The 22,626-nt window shown below is 57.6% G+C and overlaps 1 protein-coding gene across 1 annotated transcript in view; it reads right to left on the bottom strand.

Annotated features, from left to right (window-relative positions):
• Positions 1–306: 306 nt before the first annotated feature.
• TUB (TUB bipartite transcription factor) overlaps positions 307–22,626 on the bottom strand; it is a 63,437-nt gene continuing 41,117 nt past the window's right edge. Inside the window, 11 exon segments of the mRNA XM_007459837.1 lie at positions 307–808; positions 2,709–2,880; positions 3,104–3,202; positions 4,723–4,840; positions 5,720–5,832; positions 6,106–6,303; positions 6,745–6,866; positions 7,818–7,985; positions 9,170–9,307; positions 12,704–12,866; positions 13,322–13,373. Of these exon segments, the coding sequence (XP_007459899.1) occupies positions 675–808; positions 2,709–2,880; positions 3,104–3,202; positions 4,723–4,840; positions 5,720–5,832; positions 6,106–6,303; positions 6,745–6,866; positions 7,818–7,985; positions 9,170–9,307; positions 12,704–12,866; positions 13,322–13,373 (1,477 nt within the window). The 3' untranslated portion in view covers positions 307–674.

Below are 22,626 nucleotides of genomic sequence, written 5' to 3'. Positions count from 1 at the left end.
AAGAGATCTGACCTTGGGGGCTGGCCTCCTGCCGCCTCTGTGCACACAGAGAAATCACATGAGCTCAAACCCTAGGCCACCAGCCAATTCCCACAGCCACAGCCGGGCCCCTGCAACCCTGGCAAGGTCCTGCCACTCACCTTTCCCCATGCCCATAACTCTTCCCAGGCCCAGCTGAGGCCTTCTGAAGCTGGAGGACTTTCTGTAGTTGTAAGGGCCAGGCTCGGCTACCCAGCCCTCTGCTCTGTAAAGTAGGTGTGCCCTAACACTTACACTAACACACACTCACTGTGCCCCTCACAGTTGGGCTGAGTGCCTGGCTGGGCCCCAGCAGCCCTGCACTGTGCTTCCTCTCCCTCTACACCTTCCTGCCTCCCTGGCCGAAGAGGCTGCTCAGCTTGGCAAACACGACTGCAGCAGCACACTAACCCAAGGGTGGGGGGGTGTTGATCTTGGGGCACAAAGAATTCACGCTGGTCCCTTCATATCCCCCCACTCCTCTGCCTCAGCAGTGGAGGCGCAGGAGCCAGTTCCTGGATGGCTGGGCCCAGGAGCCCACTGAGAGCCAAAGGGTCACCTGGCACGAGGCCTATGTACAGGGGTCAGCAGGGCTGTCTCCGCAGGCAGGCAGCTCCACTCCAGGCTGGGCAACCCCAGAGGGCACGAGGTGGCCTCTACTCGCAGGCCAGCTTGCTGTCGAAGCTGGACAGGGCAATGGCAAAGGCCTGCAGCGCACACAATGGGTAGTTGTAATCCATGGTGAACACGTCCTCTGCTACACGGCCAAACTGCATCACAATGTAGTCCGCTGGAGCCAGGCACAAGTGTGGACAGAGACAGAAGGGCAGAGCAGGGATGGCGGAGATGGGGAAGGACAGACACCCAAATCACAAGAGGGAAGAGAAAGCGAGAAGCAGAGAAGCCAAGAGAATCCCAAAGGAGGTAAAATAGAGCAATTGGGAGAAGTGGCAGGAGAGATGGAACAGGGGGCAAAGGAGAAAGATGCATACAAACACCAGGAGACAGGGAAGAAGAGAGGAAGTCCGTTCACAGGGTGTTCCCGTGCCTGAGACTCTGCTGCGTGCACAGAATCTAGGGCCAGGGCCCCAGAGAAGGTTCCTCCAGGGCCTCCCAGTCATTATGGTTAGAAAGTTCTTTACATCTAATCTAAGCCGTATAATCCGTGTCCTTAAACTCTGACCTCTACGGGCAGGGCCAGGTGAGCTGAACCCTGAGCTAAGGGCCCCGGGTATCACGTGGACAGTAATAAGTCAGGGCAGAAACACTCACGGTCATTGCCGTGGATGATCTGGAAGTTCTTCACGGAGGCCTGAGTGACGCGCCCGTGGAAGTTGAGTACGTAGGACTGCGTGTCGTCATTCCAGACAGGCGTCTTGTTCTGCAGCTCGATGATACTCTCCGTGTTCTTATTTTGCCAGCGTGATAGCAGCGTCTCATGCTCCTGGGAGGGCAGCCTCAGCTGAGCCAGGCCCAGGCCTTGGCACCATGACCACCCCAAAGAGGGATCTGCCCCAGGGGTGGGAGTCCTTAGATTTCCCTAGACCTCCAGGGTTTCTCACACTGTGTCTCCTCCACACGTACACACCAGCTGGAGTTCTGCCCTTAGACGCTCATGCAGACGCTGGGATAATGGGGAAGGTGGGTGGGATGGGGTAGAGACTCACGTTGCGGGGCCGGATACAGACTCTCTCGTGAACCATGGTCATGCCTGGGACAACCACACTCATCTTCCGCGGCCCCTTGAAACCTAAAACATTTGTTTCCTAGGAAATAGCGACAGAGAACTCAACACCAGCCATGTGAAGACTCAACTTACCTACTGGAGAGACTGGGGGGAGGGAATAAAGTTGAGCTGAGCTAGCTTCCACCACTCACCTGTCTAACAGGCATCTCTAAACTTACCATGTCCGGAAGTGGGCTCCTGAATCTCCACTCTGCCCAAATGAGCTTCTCTTACAGTCCTCCTGGCTCCACTTAAGAGCACCTCAATTATTCCATCTATTCAAACTACTTGGAGTCATACTTGACTCCCCCCCCTCCTCACACCCCACTTCTCATCCATCAGCAAATGCCGTCGGCTCTTCAAATTATATTCAGAATTCAACCACTTTTCACCACCACCCTCTCTCACCAAGATCACAGTACTGGCCTTTAGCTGGAATCCTTGTTTCCTCACCCCACCCCCACCCCACCCAATGTAGTCCGCTGGAGCCAGGCACAAGTGTGGACAGAGACAGAAGGGCAGAGCAGGGATGGCGGAGATGGGGAAGGACAGACACCCAAATCACAAGAGGGAAGAGAAAGCGAGAAGCAGAGAAGCCAAGAGAATCCCAAAGGAGGTAAAATAGAGCAATTGGGAGAAGTGGCAGGAGAGATGGAACAGGGGGCAAAGGAGAAAGATGCATACAAACACCAGGAGACAGGGAAGAAGAGAGGAAGTCCGTTCACAGGGTGTTCCCGTGCCTGAGACTCTGCTGCGTGCACAGAATCTAGGGCCAGGGCCCCAGAGAAGGTTCCTCCAGGGCCTCCCAGTCATTATGGTTAGAAAGTTCTTTACATCTAATCTAAGCCGTATAATCCGTGTCCTTAAACTCTGACCTCTACGGGCAGGGCCAGGTGAGCTGAACCCTGAGCTAAGGGCCCCGGGTATCACGTGGACAGTAATAAGTCAGGGCAGAAACACTCACGGTCATTGCCGTGGATGATCTGGAAGTTCTTCACGGAGGCCTGAGTGACGCGCCCGTGGAAGTTGAGTACGTAGGACTGCGTGTCGTCATTCCAGACAGGCGTCTTGTTCTGCAGCTCGATGATACTCTCCGTGTTCTTATTTTGCCAGCGTGATAGCAGCGTCTCATGCTCCTGGGAGGGCAGCCTCAGCTGAGCCAGGCCCAGGCCTTGGCACCATGACCACCCCAAAGAGGGATCTGCCCCAGGGGTGGGAGTCCTTAGATTTCCCTAGACCTCCAGGGTTTCTCACACTGTGTCTCCTCCACACGTACACACCAGCTGGAGTTCTGCCCTTAGACGCTCATGCAGACGCTGGGATAATGGGGAAGGTGGGTGGGATGGGGTAGAGACTCACGTTGCGGGGCCGGATACAGACTCTCTCGTGAACCATGGTCATGCCTGGGACAACCACACTCATCTTCCGCGGCCCCTTGAAACCTAAAACATTTGTTTCCTAGGAAATAGCGACAGAGAACTCAACACCAGCCATGTGAAGACTCAACTTACCTACTGGAGAGACTGGGGGGAGGGAATAAAGTTGAGCTGAGCTAGCTTCCACCACTCACCTGTCTAACAGGCATCTCTAAACTTACCATGTCCGGAAGTGGGCTCCTGAATCTCCACTCTGCCCAAATGAGCTTCTCTTACAGTCCTCCTGGCTCCACTTAAGAGCACCTCAATTATTCCATCTATTCAAACTACTTGGAGTCATACTTGACTCCCCCCCCTCCTCACACCCCACTTCTCATCCATCAGCAAATGCCGTCGGCTCTTCAAATTATATTCAGAATTCAACCACTTTTCACCACCACCCTCTCTCACCAAGATCACAGTACTGGCCTTTAGCTGGAATCCTTGTTTCCTCCCCCCTCCCCCACCCCCCCCCCCACCCTCCTCCCTGTCATCTGTTCTCCACACAGCGGTGAGCGGTCCTGGTCAGTCAGATCATTTTCCTCTTCAGTTCACTCAGAGTAAAAGCTGACGGTCTTACCTCGACCTGCAAGGCCTCACGTCATACGGCCCCATTACCCCCCCTCTTCACCACTCCCCTGCATTCTCTGACCTCCTTGCCATTCCCCCTGCATGCCAGGCATCCAGGATTTTTGCACTCGCTGTGTTCTCCCCGACACCTGCACAGCTGGCTCTCACTTCCTTCTGGCCTTTACCTAAGCACTACCTTGGTGGAGCCCTCCCTGCCATCCTTCCTAAAAGGACATTCATAGGCCTCTTCCCTGCTTTATTTTTTCCTTCTTACCATTTATCAGAACATATTTATTTTGCTTATATGACTGTTTTATAGCTTATCTCCCCACTAAGGGTTCACATCCCATAAGGGTCTATAGTCTCTCTGTTCACTACTCTCTCTTCAGGGCCTCCAATAGCACCTGGGGCTCAGTATCTGAAGAGAGTCAGACTGCCTCCCCAAAGCCGACCAGCAGGTGGCACCACTGGATCATACAAAACAGCTATGCATTCCCAGGCTGATGGTACCAGTCCCTCATTCTGAAATGAGATGGAGAAACCCTTTGTGTTTATATTCCAGTTTGGTCATCTGTGAGCTGTGTGACATTGGCAGGTGACTCAACCTCTGATCTTAGGTTTCCTCATCTATACAATCAAGAAGATAGGATGGAGCTCTTAGATTGAATATTCAATGAGAAGATTATGCAAAGGGCCTTACAGTCCATTCAGGACCTGAACACCGGAGGGAGGACTGGAAGGTTGCACCAACAGGAACCCAGGCCTTCTGCCTCCTCCTTTCCAGGAGGCATCCAGGCTGGGCTTCAGAGAGCCAGGCCTAGTCCCCAGAACTCGCCAAGCAGATGGCCAGCTGTGTCCTGTCCCAGGCAGGGGCCACTCCACTGTGCCTCCGTGTCTGCCCGTAAAGGTAGATGGGATAGGCCACAGACAGGTAGCAAGTCCTGAGTGTCACGTCTAACTTGGAGACCAGAGACCCAGGAGCCCACGACTCACGTAGCATACAGCAGCCAGCTCCTGACGTAAGGTTCCACTTTCCAAAGTAGAGGATGATGCCTTCTGAGGGTTGACTCCATTGTCATAAACGGTGAACTTTGTGCCCATGAGGTTGGACCTGAAGGACAGGCACGATCAGTATAGAGTCATGCACCCTGTGCCCCAAGGCATGGAGCAGTTCAGAGGCTGTCCTGTGACGAGCCTGCAAAGTATTCTGGGCTGGGCCAGCAGCGGACCTGGGGGCACAGGCACGCTGCTTACGGAACCCCCATCTTTGAAGGCGCTTCTTGGACAGAAGGCCTCGACTTGCTCTGAGTTTAATCAAAGAGCATCTCGGGTTCAGTTCAGGGAAATCTGAGTTCCACAGAAAGTCTCCCTGGAGGAACAGGAGTGGCTCCCCGCACGGGAGGTGAGCCACCAGAGTGGCATCTGACAAGACTGCAGAGGGGACTCAGCACCCCATGGAGGGTGGAGATGTTCTACTCTGTCCCATTCAGCCTGTGAGCTTTGGTCCGGCCCCATCTCCAGCTTTAGCTCCTGACTGCTAAGCTTGATTTATGCTCCCAAAGCAGGCACTCTTCCTCAGCACACCTTCCCTCACCTGAGGCCTAGCACAGAGCCTCTCCCCCACCCTAAGGTTGCTTTCTCTTCCCTCAAGGGCTCACTCTCAGCCATGCCCCTTGGCACTGACCATGGGGCTAAGGCGGCTCTTCCACGGTGGCCCACGTCATCACTGACATCCTAGGGTTTGATCCAACCCTCTTAGCGGGCCTGCGTCCCCTGTGCCTGGGAGCAGCTTAGGGTAGGGCATGTGAGGCCCATCTTCAAATCAGCTCTAGGCTGGCACAGACCTGGGCCTACGGTTGACCTGATAGAGGCGACTTTGGGAGAGGATCCGACCCCTGGCCTGGATCTCCCTCGGGGACAGGAGATGCCCTCTACAGAGCCTGCCCCTGCCTGCCCCACCCCTGCCGGCCTCCTGGGGGAATGCTCGTACCGCAGTTTCCCGATGTAGCTGTCCCCTCCTCGAGACAAGTCTGTTGGGTCCACAGAGATGAGGTAATTGGAAGTTTTGCTCTTCTTTCTCTTCCTTCCCGCCAGGAGGAACACCTTGGGAGTGGAGCAGGGTCATGTTCCAGGCCCGGCCTCCGGTCCACACACAATCACGGGTGCCACTCACACACCTGCACTCACGAGTGACTCCCTTGCTTCAGCTCTTGAACATATGTGTGTGCACACACATATACACTGACCAGGCAGGGAGGCTTCTGTCTCTTTGGGGGAACTGGCAGGTCAGTGCTGGAGCTGAGGCTTCCAGTCCCATTCCAGCCCCCAGGACTTCAAGCCCACAGGGTGAAAACCGTGTGTCCAAGCCAACCTCACCTTCCTCCCATCCTCACGGTCCAGGTGCAGAAAGTAGGTGGGGTACATGCCCCGGTCCATGCCCTTCTTGTCCCGTGTGATGCGGCACTTGATGGTGATCCCCTGCGGGGCCGGCCTCAGGGCAAACTCCTCAAGATCCTGGACCTCGACATCCACCGACGGCTCTGGGGCTGGGGGGCTGGGGGCTGAGGCTGCCTCCTGCGGAGGAGAGAGGAGAAGCCTGAGCCCCAGGGACCCTGAACAGCTGAAACTGGTGGTCTGGTATCCAAAGCTGCCCCCAACGTGGTAGTGGTGGGAGACAGGGCAGGCCCCCTGGGATGTGGACCCAGCTATCCTGGCCCTGGGACCAGCAGCTAGCTTCCTAGCCCTTCCCTCACCTTAGCAGCCCTAGGGGTGGGGAAGGAGGAAATGGGCAGGTTCTCAGGGGCCATCCTGTCCAACTCCAGCTGCCCCCAGCCCCCAGCCTGGCTGAAGAGACTGGGAGGACAGAAGAGCCCAGGCCGGAGAAGCTCCTGATAGGCACCTGGGCCCATCCCCTGGCCCAGAAAAGCCAGCTCCCCGTCACTTCACACTCATTCCCCTCCCAGCTGGGTGACACTGCCGCCTGCCCCTCTGCTGAGCAGGAAGCTCCGCACTCACCCTGATCGACTTCCTGCTCGTCGCAGAGCTGGGGCGGGTGTTGCTGTTCAGCTGGGAGGAGCTGGAGCTGTTCTCGTCCTCATCCTCCTCCTCCTCTTCGAAGCTCATGCTCCTGGAGACGCCTGGGCCACAGAGGAGCGGAAAGGGACGAGTGGTCACACAGGCACTGCAGGTCACTGGTTCCCAGGCTCTGAGTCACCCACACGTGCAGAGCTGCATGTACACATGTGCATCCACACACTCCCACACATACAACCAGATGCACACAAGGACATTTTCTCTCTGGTGCGTACGAGAGCTGGGGCTGGTCACTATCCCCAGGTGCAGCCCCCCTCCCAGCTTCAGCCATCAGACCCGCCCTCTCTAGCGGTCAGGGTGCCCTGTCTCCGTGTAGCGAGTCCTGAGTTGAGCTGACCCCGCACTGGGAGCCTCCACTTCTGGCCTCAGGCCTACTAGAGGCCTTGGCTAGCACAGGCCGTGAAATCTCGGGAAAGGCCCGACTCCTTACTCAGCCTGATGCGTGGGGCCCACCAACTCCTCTCCAAAGCCTGCCTGGGCCCCCTGGCTACGTGCTTCTCCACACCTGCGATGCCATCTCCAGCCTCAAGGTGCCTCAACAGCCCTCTCTCCGGGAAGCTATCCCATGGTCGGGAAACGACCACGGGCAGCAGGTTTCCTGGGAGGATCTGCCTTGCCTCTCAGCCTCCTGGCCCTGCTCCCCCTAGCTCAGCAGACAGAGGGGGCACGTTTCGCAGGCAGGAGCTTTTTCAAAGGAACCAAAGGGAAAGGAAACCTGTCCCCAAACCTGGGCCTCCCTGGGGGCAGGTGGGGATGGGGAGAGACAGGGCGGGGCTGTGGGCTGGTTGGTTACCTTAGTTCACACTTCTTCCCTTAACTCAGCCGTAGCAGGGGCCCCTCCCTGCCCAAGTTCCTCATTGCTCTCCAAGTGTGCCCCACACCAGGGCCTGGGAGGGGCTGGAACAGACACAGGAGAGTCACGCTCCCCAAGAAGGATGCATCTGAGAACCTGGGGCTGGGCTTGGGGGGCGTCACTGGACCCCCACGGGGCTCACCCTTCCTCTGCATCATAGCACGGATGTCCTGCCCACTGGGCCGTGTGCCCCCACCAGCGGCTGTCTCCCCACCATCCCAGGCGTGGTCTGCCTGGCCCACAGTCAGGATCCGCATGGGGCCTCGGGCCTCGGGCCTGTCTTCTGCCAGTGCTGCTGGCCCGCTGGTGCCTGCAGGCCATGGACACTCCTGAGTCCCATCCCGGGGTGGGGAGGGCGGGGGGAAAGCCTGGATTCTCAGATGTCCAGGAAGAGGGTGAGGGAAGAATGGGGGGACCCTCTGAAAACTTCATTGGCAAAACCGATTTTTTTAAAATGAATGACAGCTGTCTGTCAGCCTCTTAATGATCAGTGAGCTAGGAAGGGGCATGGGCTCCGTTTCTTCTGCTGTTCCCCCACATCTGTGGCCGAGGGTAGGACTGAAATGCCTCACATCCCAGGCAGACAGCAGCCAGCTCCAAAACCAACTGCACGGTGAGAAGGACAAGAGGGAGAACAAGGCTGGATCCGACACAGCAAGGCCAGCACTCGGCACAGACGCGGCCAGCTCCACGTCGTCAATGCTGATCTCTCTCCCTCACACACGCAGACTCACACACGTTGTAAAAACACATAGGGCCCCTCAAAAAAGACAGGTCGGCATACACTTGCTTTCCCGAATGGAGGGGCTCCCATCCCCCGTCAACCTTCCTGCCCAAGTTGCCACAGCTTCAGGACCAGAAGCAAGGCTCTACCCAGAATGCTGTGGTCAGCTCCACAAGCCCACGGACCCTGACACACCACTGTCCAACCACGACCCAGAGGCCCGGAAGCCACTCCGCATACAAGGCTTGAGGAGACAGGGTGTCTAGTCAGCAGAGACAGGACTCGGGGCAGGGGCCCCTGTAACTGTCCTTGATCTCCAGGGATCTTCTCTGCAGAGGCAGGAGCAGAGGGAACAGACTGGTCTGTGGGGCCCAGAGGGTAGAACTGGGAGTAGGGAAGAGTCGAGGAAGCCCATGAGATGCCTGAGCACTGCCCAAGGTGGGGATGGGCTGCCGGGAGACAGTGAGCCCCCCGGAGGGGGTACCCTGGTCAGGGCGGAGGTAGAGGCGCTCAGGCCCCCCGGGTGGGGAGCTGGACTTCACATCCTGGCAGCCCACGAGGCCTGCCCGCACCCACAGGCCAGCCCGGTGCCGCAGGGGCGAGAGGAGGCCTGTGAGCCAGCCGGGAAGCGGGGCCCGGAGTGCCACGTAGGGCCCTCACCAAGGCCTCCCACCCGGTCCCTCACCCCAAGTCCGGAGGAGAAGCCTCCCGCCAACCCCACAGAGGGGGCTGGGCTTCCTGAGGAGGCCGGCAGTGAGGGCAAAGCTGACCTGGGTGCCTCCCCTTCTTCCCGGAGGCCGCGCCCTGGCCCCCCGCCGCGGCGGCTGCCTCGGTTCTCTTGGCTGAGGCCGGCGCTGTGGGGCGGGTAGCTCCCAATGGCACACTGGCAAGCGAGTCGGCCTCCTGAACTGCTCAGGAGAGAGCGAGAGCGAGAGAGCTCCGTACAATAGGATATATTTCATCCATAAATAGGAATGAAGTTCTGATGTGTGGTACAACACGGATGAATCTTTACAAAACATTATCCTAAGTGAAAGAAGCTGTATACACCAGAGCACATGTTACATAATTCCATTTACATGACATGACCAGAATAGGCAAATAGAGACCAAAAAATAATAATTAGAGGTGGCCAGAAGCTGGGCTAGGGATGGATGAGAAGTGACTGCTAATGGATAATAGGGTGTCTTTTTGGGGTGATGAAAATGCTCTAAAATTAGATTAACATGATTGTTGCACAATTTTGTGAATATACTAAAAACCATTGAATTGTACTCTTTAAAAGGGTGGATTTTATGTTCTGTAAATTATGCCTCAGAGAAGCTGTAAAACAAATGTCGTGGTCAATGCAAAGTACCATATTAAGTCAAACACAATGGTGATGTTTTAAACAGGATTGTGGAGATAACTGCACAGTCATTTGTGGGTTTTCTGGCAGTCTTAGAAAAATCATGGATGTGAGATGGAATGCTGATTGTATTAATTCCTGGAGGAAAAGAGAGAAAGAGAGAGAGAGAGCGAGAGGGGGAGAGAGAGAGAGAGAGAGAGAGAGATGGGCGCAAGGTGAGACCAGAGCTCCAGCACACTTCCCAGTTCCCCCACCACTGGCCAAGGCCCGCCAGGGCCTCCACACGCCGCCTCTGCCAGGCAGGCCAAGCGGGAAGGAGGCGGCACCAGCCCAGCCCCTGCGGGGTGCTAAGTCAACAGCCTGGCCCGCACCACGGCCAACCCAGAAGCAGAGCAGTCTGGGAGGGGGTGGGAGAGCGTCTGGGAGAATGTGGGCCATCGAAATGGTGGGTGAAAGACAGAAAAGCTGCAGCCCCTGGGAGAGACCACAGCGAGGGCCAGCACCCCAGGGAGCTGCACTGGCCTCATGGGATGAGCCCCTGAGGCAGGACAATAAGGGACACCAGGAGCCGCACGCCAACAGAGAGGTCTCGGAAGGGCCACTGCTGGGTGTCTCCACGCTCTCCACACTTCAGAACCCCAATCTGCTCAAGGTCCTTGGGTGGTTTCCTAGTGCTCTTAAGATGACCACCGACATCCTCCTGCAAGTCTGGCCTTCCCCTTGGCCTAACTGCGCGCTCCTCAGCTCTCGGGCACCCCAAGTCCCAGGTGCACCAGGCTCCTCCGGTGCCTTGTACGTCCTGGACTCCCTCCTGCCACGGGGCCTTGCTCTTGCGGTCTCACCACCTGAACCACCCTCATTGCTCCCGCCCACGCTCCCACCAACTCCCATTCATCCCGCAGATTCCAGCTCAGACATCATCTCCTCAGGGAAGCCCTTCTCTGGCCGCTAGCCTGGGAGCAGGCTCTCTGCCACTCACTCACTGGGCCCGGCTTCTTTCCGCAAAGCACACCTGTAACAATCTACTTCATTCTCTCTCCTCCTAGACCTTAGGGTCCATAAGAGAACACAGACCACATCCGTTTGTGCTCACCCTGGACCCCCAGCCTCTAATCCAGAGCCTGACACGAACAGACCCTCAATAGACATTTAAGCAATGGGTAAATATACAACATGAATGAGCATGGCCAGTAGGTCAGAAACTCATTACTTGGATAAACTGTCAGTTCTGATTTATGTCACACTCCCTCATCTTCCTGAGAATGATCCCCTTGTATATAACACCAAGTGCCAGCAGAGGGCAGAGCAGGAGGCAGCGGAGGCTACAGGGGGCAGGGTGGGCGGGGCTCCTGGAAACCGGAACCCCAGGTCAGCCCGCTGGGCGAGCAGCCTCCTCAGAGCGGGGGAAGCCGGGTCTGGAGTCTCAGCGGGGGACAGCATTCAGCTGACTGGCTCGTGGAACACACCATGGCTGCTTCAATTTTCAAAGCCCTGAGACACAACTTTCCTCACTTTACAGGGCAGGAAACAGACCCAGAGAAGGTAAGTGACTCGCTCATGGGGACCAGCGAGCAGATGACAAGTGAGCAAGCTGTCTTCTGACTTGGGCCGTTCGCTCTGTCTCAGAGGGGCTGCAGTCTCTCTGCGGGGCTGGCCCTACCCGGCACACAGTTGGTGCTCAAGAAACACCTGCCAAAGTGACCGCACAGCTGTGACCTGCCAGACTCTCTCAAAGTCTCAAGACGTTGGCTCTGGCGCAAACTGGCCTGAAGTCCCAGGAGCAGGCTCCCCTCCCACGGGTAGCCTTGGATGGCCAGGTGCCAGGCTCCACTGGATGCAGAACCGCGGGGGCCTTCTCTGCAAGGCACTTCCGCCACCCTTGGGGCGGCACCCACAGACGAAGCATGCGGAGAAGCCTGCCAGGTTAGGGTGGGGCTGGAGGCCAGTTCCCTGTGGAGCAAAGCTGGGACTGCCTCCGAGACCGACCCTCCTCCGAAGGGCCTCTCAGGTGGAGCACAGACACACCAGCTGTGGCCCGAGCTGCTGAACTGAAGCACACAGGGGCGTTGCTGTGAAGGGGCCCCGAGGCGAGGCAACGACCAGTAGACTGAAGTGGCTGGAGGCAGCACGCCCTGAGGAAGCCGCAGAAGGAGGGGAACACTGTGGCTCCTTCCAGCTGCAAAAGCCAGATGCCTGCAACCTTCTTAGAGTCACTGGCTGATGGAGAAGCCCCCCTGTGGTTGCCGCCACCAGCAGGGGGCAGCGGGGACTGAGTCTGAGTCCTCCTTTCAGGCTCAGAGAGACCAACCGTCCGCTCAGCCCAGGGTCCTGAGCAGGAAGGAGGGTGCCGAGCACTGGGATGCAATGGAGCCACCCGGTCCCCGGCCCCAGGATGAGCTGCGGAGAGTCCCCTGCCGAGAGCCACAGTGTACAAACACAGAAGGGAGCTGCAGGCTGCTGGCTAGCACGGCTCCGTGCAGGCACCTGCAGGCCAGAAGCCAGGACACTGAGGGTGTGGGAAGGCCAGGGCGGGGAGGCAACAGGTGTCTGTCATAAGAGGCACTGGGCAGGCAGGAAGCTAAGATGGATTCCTCCCAGGAGGCAGAATGCTGGCAGGCAGCAGACTGTTCTGCTCCTGGGAGCTGCCTCCTGCTCTCAGGGAAATGTTTCAGATCAGAAACCTGGACTTTTGAACTCCAGGGTCCATAAAGCTGTCCCTTCTGGCCCCAGCAGCAGACTCAGGAGCCCAAGGCTCCAGGTCCCAGCCTCCCTCCGCCTGCCCCACTCAGCTGCCCATCTGGGCCGGGAGCCATACTCAGCCTGGGCACCCCTGACAGGATGAGCCCCCCACCTACCCAGGGCAGCAGCAAGTCCCGGAGGGGCTCCCCAAAGCAGTGCTGGGGTCTAAGGCTGCAGCGCAGGGGCCTCCCCAGGCTGTCCCGAGGGTGGGGTGTACCTTGGTAGCTGGCACTGCCGCTGCTGCTGAGGTAGGACTCCACCAGGGGGGCCTGCTCCTCCGACCGCCGGGCCCGCCGGCTCCGGGGCCGCCCGTCGGCGTTGGCCTGCACCATCAGGGGCTCCTGGCGCTTTTTCTTCTGCTTCTGCTCCAGCAGGGCCCGCTACAGGGGCAGCGGACAAGCACAGGAGTTGGCGGGCCCTGAGAGGGCCGGCCGTCTCGCCCCGACGGGACCGGAGAGGACCTGCTCGCTCAGCTCGCTTCCAGAGGTCACGGTGCGGCCCACAGCCCACCCTGGCCTCATGTCCTTGGTGCCCCAAGATGTGGGGTGCAGCGGAAGCCGGCAAGTGTCAGCCCAGGCAGCTGCCCTGGCAGGATCACGGCACAGACGTCCAACTGCGGTCACCCAAGCTGCCTGCCGGCAGAAGCCCCAGATGCCGGGGCAGTGCTGATGCCGAGCTGGTAAAGGAGAGAGCTCGCCTCTCTTCTCCTGGGAGGGGCCCCTCTCCCCACCAGACAGGATCACCCCAGGGAGGAGGACAGCCCTCCCCCCGGCCCAGACTCTGGCCGGGATAGCCAGTGCTGACCACCCTTCCGCCCGGCTCCAGCCTCACTCACCTGCCGGTCAAGCTTCTGCTGCCTCAGGTTGCTGCCCTCATCATCTAAGACACTGCGGACGGAGAGACGAGTATTCAGGGCCTGCCCACAAGGAGCCAGGACAGCCCAGAGACCACCCCCAGCCATGTCTGGTCTCTTTAAACCCCTCCCGTCATGGCTGCTGGGCATGGGAGGGGGGGGGAAGGGTGAAGCTACTATCTGGGAACCAGCTTGTGACACGAAGCCATCTTTCTGCCACTTTGGGGACTTATCTCCTGCTGGGATGCCTGCTCCCCAAGGACTTCCCAGTCCGCCCTGCCCCAGTAAATATAGAGGAGACATTCCCCTTGGGTCCATGAGAAGGGCCAGGCCTGACTGAGATCCAGAGGCATCAGGCACAAGCCAGGCCCGAGGCTGGGCTTCAGACCCAAGGGCCTGTCCCTCCAGCTCCATCTTTCCATCTTTTCTGGTGGAGGTTGGGTCTTCTGAAGCAGACTCTCTCCCCACCTGTTTAAGGCAAACTCCTGGCTCTCCAGGTGGTAAAGTGGAAATGCTGACACTGCCCACCCCCCCCACCCCACTTAAAGAGGACTGAAGGTCCCCTCATTTGGGAGAGTGAAACTATGACACCAACCAGTCCCTCGGGAAATGGCTAGGGCTGGGTGCAGATGTGCACAGGGCAGACACAGCACAACAACGCACAGCCCATCAACCGGCCACCGGGCCCTTTCCCTGGCCACAGACACAGTGTGGGCGGTTGCAGGGCATCAAATCCTTGAGTCCCTACCTACGGTGTTGGAACGGGCAGCATCATCTCACACAGACCAGCTCTGCTGCCAAGTGAGGCAGAGCACAAGTAGGGATCCCCAACCACTTAACTTTGTTTCTAGTCTAAGACACATGCATGAGACCTAGGCCCAAACCTATAAAGCCAAGGTCAGGACAGCTGCATGGGGTGGGGTTGGAGCCTGAGGATCTGAGCTCTGGGAACCCCAGGCTGCCCTGGCCCAGTTATTCCAGAGCCTGCCCCTGAATCAGACCTTGTGTGGATGCCTGCACAGGTATGTCCAAGTGTGTTGGGTTTGTGTGTGAGGCTGCAGGAATATCTCATGCATGTGCACTGGGAGATGTCCAAATGTGTGAGGGCATCTACATGTGTAAGCACATACCTGAACATAAATGCATGCAGACACCTGTTTAAGCGGTGGGTGTGCTTGCGTGTAGCTGAGTACAGTACACACGTAAGGGGGAAAGATGAGGTCACATCACCCTGAAGACAAGGTGAAGCATTTCCACCTACTTCTGACAGCAGTAGCCCTTTCCAACTGGAACAATGGACCTGAAACGTCGTCTCAGCTCAGGCAAACTACTTGTGCTGCGGAAGCCAGCCAAAGGGTGGCAGCAAGTCCATGGATTGCAGACAGCCCACCACCCACCTCTGGCTTCACCTCCCTGGCCACAACCTGTGAAGACTGCATATTTTGAACTAGCAGCTGTCCTACCTACTTGCCATCAGGGAAGGACTTTCCTGATGCCCATGGGCTGCTCTACACGCAAGAGGAGCCCCAGTTGTGATCTGGGGCCCTGCACAGAACAGCCTCATTCACCAAACCCTCAGCTGCCAGAGCACAGGAGAACACACTACTCAACAGACACGCTTCTAGTCAAGGCCTCAGTCTACCTAAAGTAGCCCACCTCCCTAAGAGCGCACAGCTGCACATGGCCTCCCTGAGGGCAATGCCAGGCCCAGAGGACAGGAATAGCTCTGAAAAATCCCAGCTGGCTGGGGTGGTGAGTATCCCATCACAGAAGGCCGCACCACAGGCTGGAGGGGGGCACCAGGGTGAGCAGGATGCCTGGGAGCCCTGTCAGGTCCGAGAGGTTACAACTCCTCCTCCTGTCTCTCCACCTCCAGTCCATGGCCTGACTGGAGAACGCAAGGGCGAAACATCTTCAAAGGGTGAGTGTGCAAACACCACTGTCCACTGTGGTCTGTGGCGTCCAGGATATGGGTGACAACTACAGTCGGGCTCTGTGTGCCACCTGGCCGAGAGGAGCAATGGGGCCTGAAATCCAACTGCGCCCTGCTTGCCATGCTCTGTGCCTGGCCCACACGGGGAGGCCTGCCATCTCAGGCATGTCCTGGTGGTTGGGCCACAGGAGCCCATGTCACCTCCACAAGGCAGTGCTGGCTCCTCCCCTTCCTGCCAGCAGGAGAGGCCATTCCCTTGCTCACTGGGATGACGCGAGCCACTGCATTCTCACAGGGCAGGGCCGGGGGCAGTCACCTGAGTCGTCCCTAGCCCTGGGCTTGGCTGAGCAGGACACAGACGATTATTTCCATGGTGCTGACACCATGAAAGGTGCTAACCCCTAATATGAAGGGGAGACATCCCACTGAGAGGTAAGCTCGCGTTAGCAATGCCACCTCCAAACTGCTGGTCACAGTGGCTGCTCGACTCATGCATGAGGGGAGGACGTCTTCCTACCACAGGCCACTGTCCCACTTTCCATGCAGTTCCACGAAAGCGTCACTTCCTCTTCCTCTGTCCCCACCCCATTCCCAGACGGGGGAGAATGACAAAGAGCCTTGGGCTTTAGTAACACTGGTCAGCAGGTACGATTATAGGTAGAATGGACTTAGTCACTGGCCTTCAAAGAAAGATGGATGAACACAAGGGTGAGGCTTCTGAAGAGATTCCAAAAACTCAAGACACCCCAGAAGTGCCTGGAGAGCCGCCCACCTCTTCCCTCACCACCAGGCACCAGGCTGCAGGAGTGGACGATGCAAGGCTGGGTGAAGCAACACGTGCTCGGTGAATAAGGACACGCCTGGCTGAGCAAGACCCATCCAGGAGGGCCGACAATCCAGCCGAATGAGCAGGCTCCGAGAGTGGGCAGCGCCTCGTGCAGGACAGCAGGCTCCTGGTACAGCACGGCGTTTCCAGGAGAGCCACAAAGGCACCAGGTGGACCACATCACCCAGCACGGGCAAGCCTGTACCGGGTGGTGTTCCTGCCTGACAACAATGTATCCGGAGCACACAACATCTGTCCCTGGTGAATGACAGACTCCCCTGCACACAGCTGAACAATGACAATAATGACGGCGTCTCCAGGGACAGCAGAACCGAAGCTCCTCTCTCCTCCGCAGCAGGCCCAGGCCCCCTCCCCTCCCCGTCCACCAGATGTCCCTGCCTTCCCACCTCCTGTGACGGAATCTCTCCTAGGCATCTTCCTTCCTCAGGACACACCCAGGCCTGCCTCTTTCTGACGGCACTGTTCTAGACAGCACTAAACGATAACCCTGAGAGCAGACAGTAATGGCTTTTTAATGACTCGGGCTCCTATTATGGAACCACTGCCAAGCCCAGGCTGCCAGCTGCAGCCCCGCCAGGAGACTCAGACAGGAGACAGGGCACTGATGGATGGGTCTTCCAGCTGACCCTGGCGGCTCCTTCACGACGGTCTCCTCTTGCTGAGGAGCGGACCAGGGAGGCCCCGGGAAACACCGGTCACTGGCTCATGAAGGCCAGAGAAACCTGGTGTGCTGTGTCCACCCGTCCATTTGCTCTGTCCAAGGCCCACCAAGTGGCCCCCTCACCTCCCAGGAGACAGCCCCTCCACATCCCCTTGCTTCTTCTGAGGCGCCAGACAGGTATCCGAAGAGTGAACCATGTGTGACAACAAAAGAGTCAGGGACATTTCCCCCATGGCTGGAACAGCCAGGCTTGGCCAACACAGTTAGGAAGCAGGTGCCCCCTCTCTTAGACCCCACCTCCATGCTGCAGCTAATCCACCAGAGCTGACCAGAGGCCTGGCGGCCAGGCCAACCTCAGGGCAGACCCACTCTCCATGCCCACTCCCCGCCCTCTGCCCTCCTTCCTTCCCCTCAGCCACAGTGGAACCTGCCCCTGCTGGATTCAGGCAATCAGGGAAGTGGGCTGTCAGGGGAGGAAAGACCACCCAATGTGCCTGGCTGCAAACTCTGTGGCGCATGCCAGACCCCACCCGCCCACCCAGCATGTCTGGATCTGTGGCTTCTGCTGCCGAGTGGCTAACTGGAACATCGCGGGAAAGACACAAGGTGGGGCAGCTCCAGAAGGGAGAGGACCCCACTGCTCACAAGAGTTCCAGCCTCACAAGATGAGGCGTCTCCATTCCAGCCACTGGCTCCCAAACTTACCAGGTGAATCCAAACTGCTGGGGGCACTCAGCCTCACCTGATAATTCAGACCTGCTGGGGAAGATGCCCCACAATGAATCGTCCACCTTACACTTCCTTTTTTAAAGCAAGTGACTTAGGTGATTCTAATGCTCAGCCATGCAAACAGAGACCAGGAGCCAGAGCTGGGGATCTCTAAAGAACAAAAAAGAAACTGAGGAGCTGCTCTAAGGCTGGAAGCATGCAAACACAGCCTTCTGTTCAGATGGGGGAAGAAATTATAGTGTGCAGATCAATGTGGCCCCAGGTAAGACCGTGTGGAAGGGGTCAACTGAATAGCTAGAAGGGACGTGACCGTTAGGGTTAGGCCAAGTGTGCCAGCAAGTCAGGGCACACGTCCACGGACCTATCAGAAAAGACAGGAGGACAGTACAGCCAGGCTTCCGCGTGGAGCTACAGGGGCCAGCAGCGATACCATGCGGGCGAGACAAAGCCACGTAAGCGGTATGCCAGGCCAGTCAGACGGACAAAGGTTCTGGCAACAGTGCGTCATGCCATCATCAAAGGAGGTTTTTAGCATCATGCTGCTCTTGGTTAGCGAGTTTATCAGTGACCTGACACAAGGCAGCCCTCTCAGCAGACTTACAGGGGACACAAAATAGAAGAGATACTAACTGTTCACTAAGAGAGTATGAATTCAGAAGCCCCTGGAAACCTAACGGGAAGTGGCCAAGTCTTACAGGTGGGCCCCCAAACCCAGGTCTTCCCATGCAGGCAGAATGGAGGAGACAGGGCTTGACAGCAGCCTGATGAAAGACTTTGCGGTTTTGTTCACAGAGGCCTTGAGGTGACTGATCAGTATCAAAGCCATCCCATGGGGGTGCTGAGGCCTGGAGGACAGCGACAGGAGCAGGGGTCCAGAGAGAGGGAATAAAAGCCTCACTCTGCTCGCTGCTGGACAGCTGGACAGGCCACACCCAGGCCCCCGCCTGCGGCTCCAGGATCCGCGCTGGAGGAGGGCAGAGACCAATCTGAGGGCATCACAAGATCCCTGCTCCCTGAATCATCTGTCAACCTTGTGCGTCCTCCTTCCACCCCAGGCAGCAGCAAGAAGCCTTCCCAAAGACGCTCAGGGTGGGAGAGGAGACAGACTCCCTGTGGAACTGGGAACGGAGATTCTGCTCTTCCTTCCTGTTGCCAGAAGGGAAGCAGTGGGCCAGAGTCTGGGCACCTCTGAGGCTCTGCCCAGAGAGAGAACTGAGAGTCGGAGTCTTGTTTAATGAGTAGTCATTCCATTCCCCGGTAAGCAGAGTGAGAGGAGGGGGATCCAGGAGGATCCAGGAGGATCTTAACGAGGACCAAGAGGAGGGGAAACCCAGAGACAGGCTTAGGCTCACCACCGCAAGGGAGGATTTTCTAACGTTCTCGTCCACCTGAATGGAGGCTGTTCGCAGGGATGCTACACAGGGAGAATTCACACAGAGGACTGGGCAGCCTGTGAGGGCCACTCCTGCCTGAGGTTCTCATTCTCCGACCTAGAGCTGTGCTCTTCCAGCAGCACTCAGAAAGCCCCATTGTGAGGGGATAGTACTGCAGCCCTTAGGTGTGCTGAGAACACAGCGGCGCCAGGAAAGCCCGGCAGTCCTAAAATCTCCCTGGGGATGCCACTTTGATTCAAAGTAGTGGGCATCACGTCCATGCTGGGTCATGCCAGGCAAACAGGTTGCTCTCTAGATGCAGTTCCTGGTCTCCAGGAGTTCACGGCCCGGTGAGGGAGACACTGGGCAACAGCCGCAGAACCGTGCAGACAGAGCACTGAGGACAGGGCTGGCCATCACTCCCACCCTCCAATACACCTGTGGGCAATAGGCTTTCCTGACTCAGCACTCCACCTACAACCTATAAAAAGTTGTAAAATCATGAACCAGGGACAGTTAATGCTCCTCAAGAACACAGGTGAAGACAGAATGGCAGAAATAGAAATCAGTAGTAGTAATAATAGAAAAAAAGGCAAAAAGCTATTCCAATTGCTACACTTTATCAACTAAACGGCTCGCTTGTAAGTCAGAATGTGAAATTAATCTGTGATCATTATAAACTGAGTCACAATTACCCTTAAGATGATTATCACCAGCTGTCACTGCTTCAAAGAAAAGGAGCTGGGCCCAGGGGACGCAGGTGCAACCACCACAGAGAGAAGAGAACCCTCACCAGGAGAGCTAACGAGATATCGACCGACCTCTGGTCCCCAAGCCAAATGACACATTCCAGTCTGACATGAGGGAAACCCCACACGAAAACACGTGCACACGTACCCATCCCCCTCATCTGCAAGCGCACTGCCTTGCCGCCTTCTGTCCCACTTTCTGTAATCAGGCAGGCATGTGGCTTTGACTGCAATCAGCAGCCCTGCTAGTGCAAAAGGCAATTTGCATCTCCTCTCAGCCAGATCTCCCCATTCTGGAAGTCTACACCCAAGTCCAGTGCGTTCCCAGGCACAGTGCAGGCTCAGAAAGACCCCAGCAAGGCAGGAGAGAGTCTGGCTACTTCTGACTACAGCCCGCCCCCAGCTAGACACCTACCCTCCCTGCCACAGAGCAAGAAGGCAGGGTGGCAGAGCACTGGGACAGTGCCCAGGGCAGGGCCACAAGGGTGCCCAGCTGCTCCCCGGGGCTGGGCTTCGGGGTGGCAGGATTCTGTGCTCCAGATGGAGTGTGTGGGCTCAAGAAAGGAATGAGGGGATGGCATTGCTGGGCCTAGGCTGGGGCAAGTGCCAAATCACTCTCTGTAGGATGCCAGTGCCTGGGCACTCGCCGCCGGAGGACAGAGCCATTTTCCAGAGACGACCCGACCTCCCCAGGGCCCTCTTTCCCAGAGGCAGGCTTAAGCCTCCCCAGCTTGAGGCAGACTTTCTCTAAGACCTGTGTACTCACTCTACAAGTTGCTTTGGTCCTTGGCTCCTGGGAGAGGCTTCTTGAACCACGATCTGGCCTGGCCCCCAGCTTGCCATATCCTAAACACGCCGTCATATCCCAGCCCCATGTGCTGCCCCTGTCCCCCCTGCCTCCTGAGTTAGTCTGTGGCCACCACCCTGCCATCTGCACCCCCATTCAGGTACTTCCCCAGCACTAGAGGCCTCTGAGCCCACAGGCACTGTCCAGGCACCTCTGCTGGGTGATTAGAAAAGGTTAATGATACTCTTTGTGGCGGCACTGTCTTCTAGAAGGTCCTTAGCCCACATGTTGTCAAGAAGGCCAGGATGCTCCGGAAACGACTTGTGCCCCCAGCCGGGATGCCCTGTGCCCCCAGCCGGGATGCCCTGTGCAGGGTAACAGCCCTCCTAAGTCAGCACAGCCCCGGTCCCCTGATGGGAGAATCTCCTGGTCTATGCGAGACTCTGAGGTGTGACTGTATACGTCTACCGGAAACCCTGGGTTGACCCGTGTGTGTGCACACATGTGTGTGTGTTGGTGGGAGGGGCACCCACAAATGCTAACTTGGGAAGCCCTGAAGCCCCCAAAGGTGCTGAGATTAGAGACAACAACAATTCTCAAGAGAAACTCTGAATCCCCAGGCCAGTGACAGGTGCTTGTTTGTAGAAGGATCTGCTTTTAACAAGCCTCAGGCAGTTTCAGCTGGTTTCCATTTTGGATGCTGTCTGGACAGACTCATAGAAGAGCTCTGTCAGAATTACTTTCTATCAGTGACTGGAATCAGTTCCCTTTGAGGGTAGGCTGTGATACAAGGCAGGTCTGGAGAGTCTGTGCCTACCAGCCACAAGCATGTGCACCTGGGCCAGCAAGAACATAGTGGACCTTAGCAGTGGGCACCCCTTTTACACACATGCCTCTCAGGGGAGGCCTGGAGATAGCCCCGTAGCCCATGGCAACCAAGGAGCCAATGGGTGGCCAAGGATCTGGTGCTGCTATGGCAATGAGCTCTTTTCCAGTGGTAATGAAGAGAATGGAGTAGAGTGGATGTAGAAAGGCCTGCACCTGTGCAAGCCCCAGGGACCCCCTCCCCCACCCCGACCTCCACACAGGCAAGAAAGCCCAGCTGTCCTTGGGACAGACCACAGCATCAGGGAACACAGGGTGGCCATGCTTCCCTGAGTGTGCCTGGGTTCCTAGGTGCTCTTGTGCACGTGAAGGCAGTTCTCATATATTGTGAGTTGGTGTGTGTCCAGGTGTAAACCAGTTAGCAAGTGGATTTCTGACTCTGAAACATATGAGTAGTCTTGTGTGTGGGTAGTGGGAGGCAGGTATTCCCCAAATATAGGATGTGTATGTGCACGGATAGGCAAGAGTACACCTGTGTGAGCCCGAGAATCAGTGTGTGTGGGATAGGCAGGAGTACACCTGTGTGAGCCCGAGAATCTGTGTGTGTGTGTGTGTGTGTGTGTGTAGCAATACATGGTGCTTGTATATAAAAGCAGTCTGTGCTTTAGGTTCGGAATGACTGTCTCCAGGAATTCATGCCCTGAGTGTGTGAACCGACCAGCAGGAGAGTCTTTGGTCCTGTGGATGCATGCCTGCAGATGTATGGGTGTGTGTACGCCGCTATACTGGCGTAAGACCAGTGTGCTAGGCCTAGGAGGGGGCTCAGCACCGTTCACTCCCTCCCCAGGCGGCCACATGGCACTGACTGCCCCAAAACCCACACAGGCCCAGAGCACTGGCCTCTTCCAGCAACCCCGGCGGATAAGTGGGGGAGCGGAGCAGGCTAGTTCAGTCCACTGGGGCCCCCAAAGTTGGGGCAGGAAGGCCCAGAGCCTCCAACCCGCGCCCCCGGGGCTGGACCAGATGAAGAGGGTACAGCTGCCCTGCGCCCCAGTCCAGTGTCCCCAGCCAGCCCTGCGCTCCGAGTTCGGGGTGGTGGGCACCTTGGCCCGGCACCCTCGACCCTGCCCCAAGCCCTCAGCGTTGGAGGGTGGTGGGCCAGGCCCGAGCCCCCGAGTCGAAGAGAAGGTGGGGGCCGGCGCCCGCGTACCTGTAGGGAATCCAGTCGGAATGCGGCTTGGAAGTCATGTCTCTCGGGGGCGGGGCGGCAGCTGCGGCTCCGGAGGCCGGGGCCCGCGGGGGCCGGCGCGGGGGCCCTGCTCAGCTCCCGGGCCGCCCAGGGCCGCATCCTCCCGGGCCGGAGCGCTGGGCCCCGCCGAGGCC

The sequence above is a fragment of the Lipotes vexillifer genome, unplaced genomic scaffold (assembly GCF_000442215.2).
Source record: "Lipotes vexillifer unplaced genomic scaffold, Lipotes_vexillifer_v1.1 scaffold61, whole genome shotgun sequence".
Classification (NCBI taxonomy): domain Eukaryota; kingdom Metazoa; phylum Chordata; class Mammalia; order Artiodactyla; family Lipotidae; genus Lipotes; species Lipotes vexillifer.
This window is presented reverse-complemented; position numbering and strand designations above follow the sequence as displayed.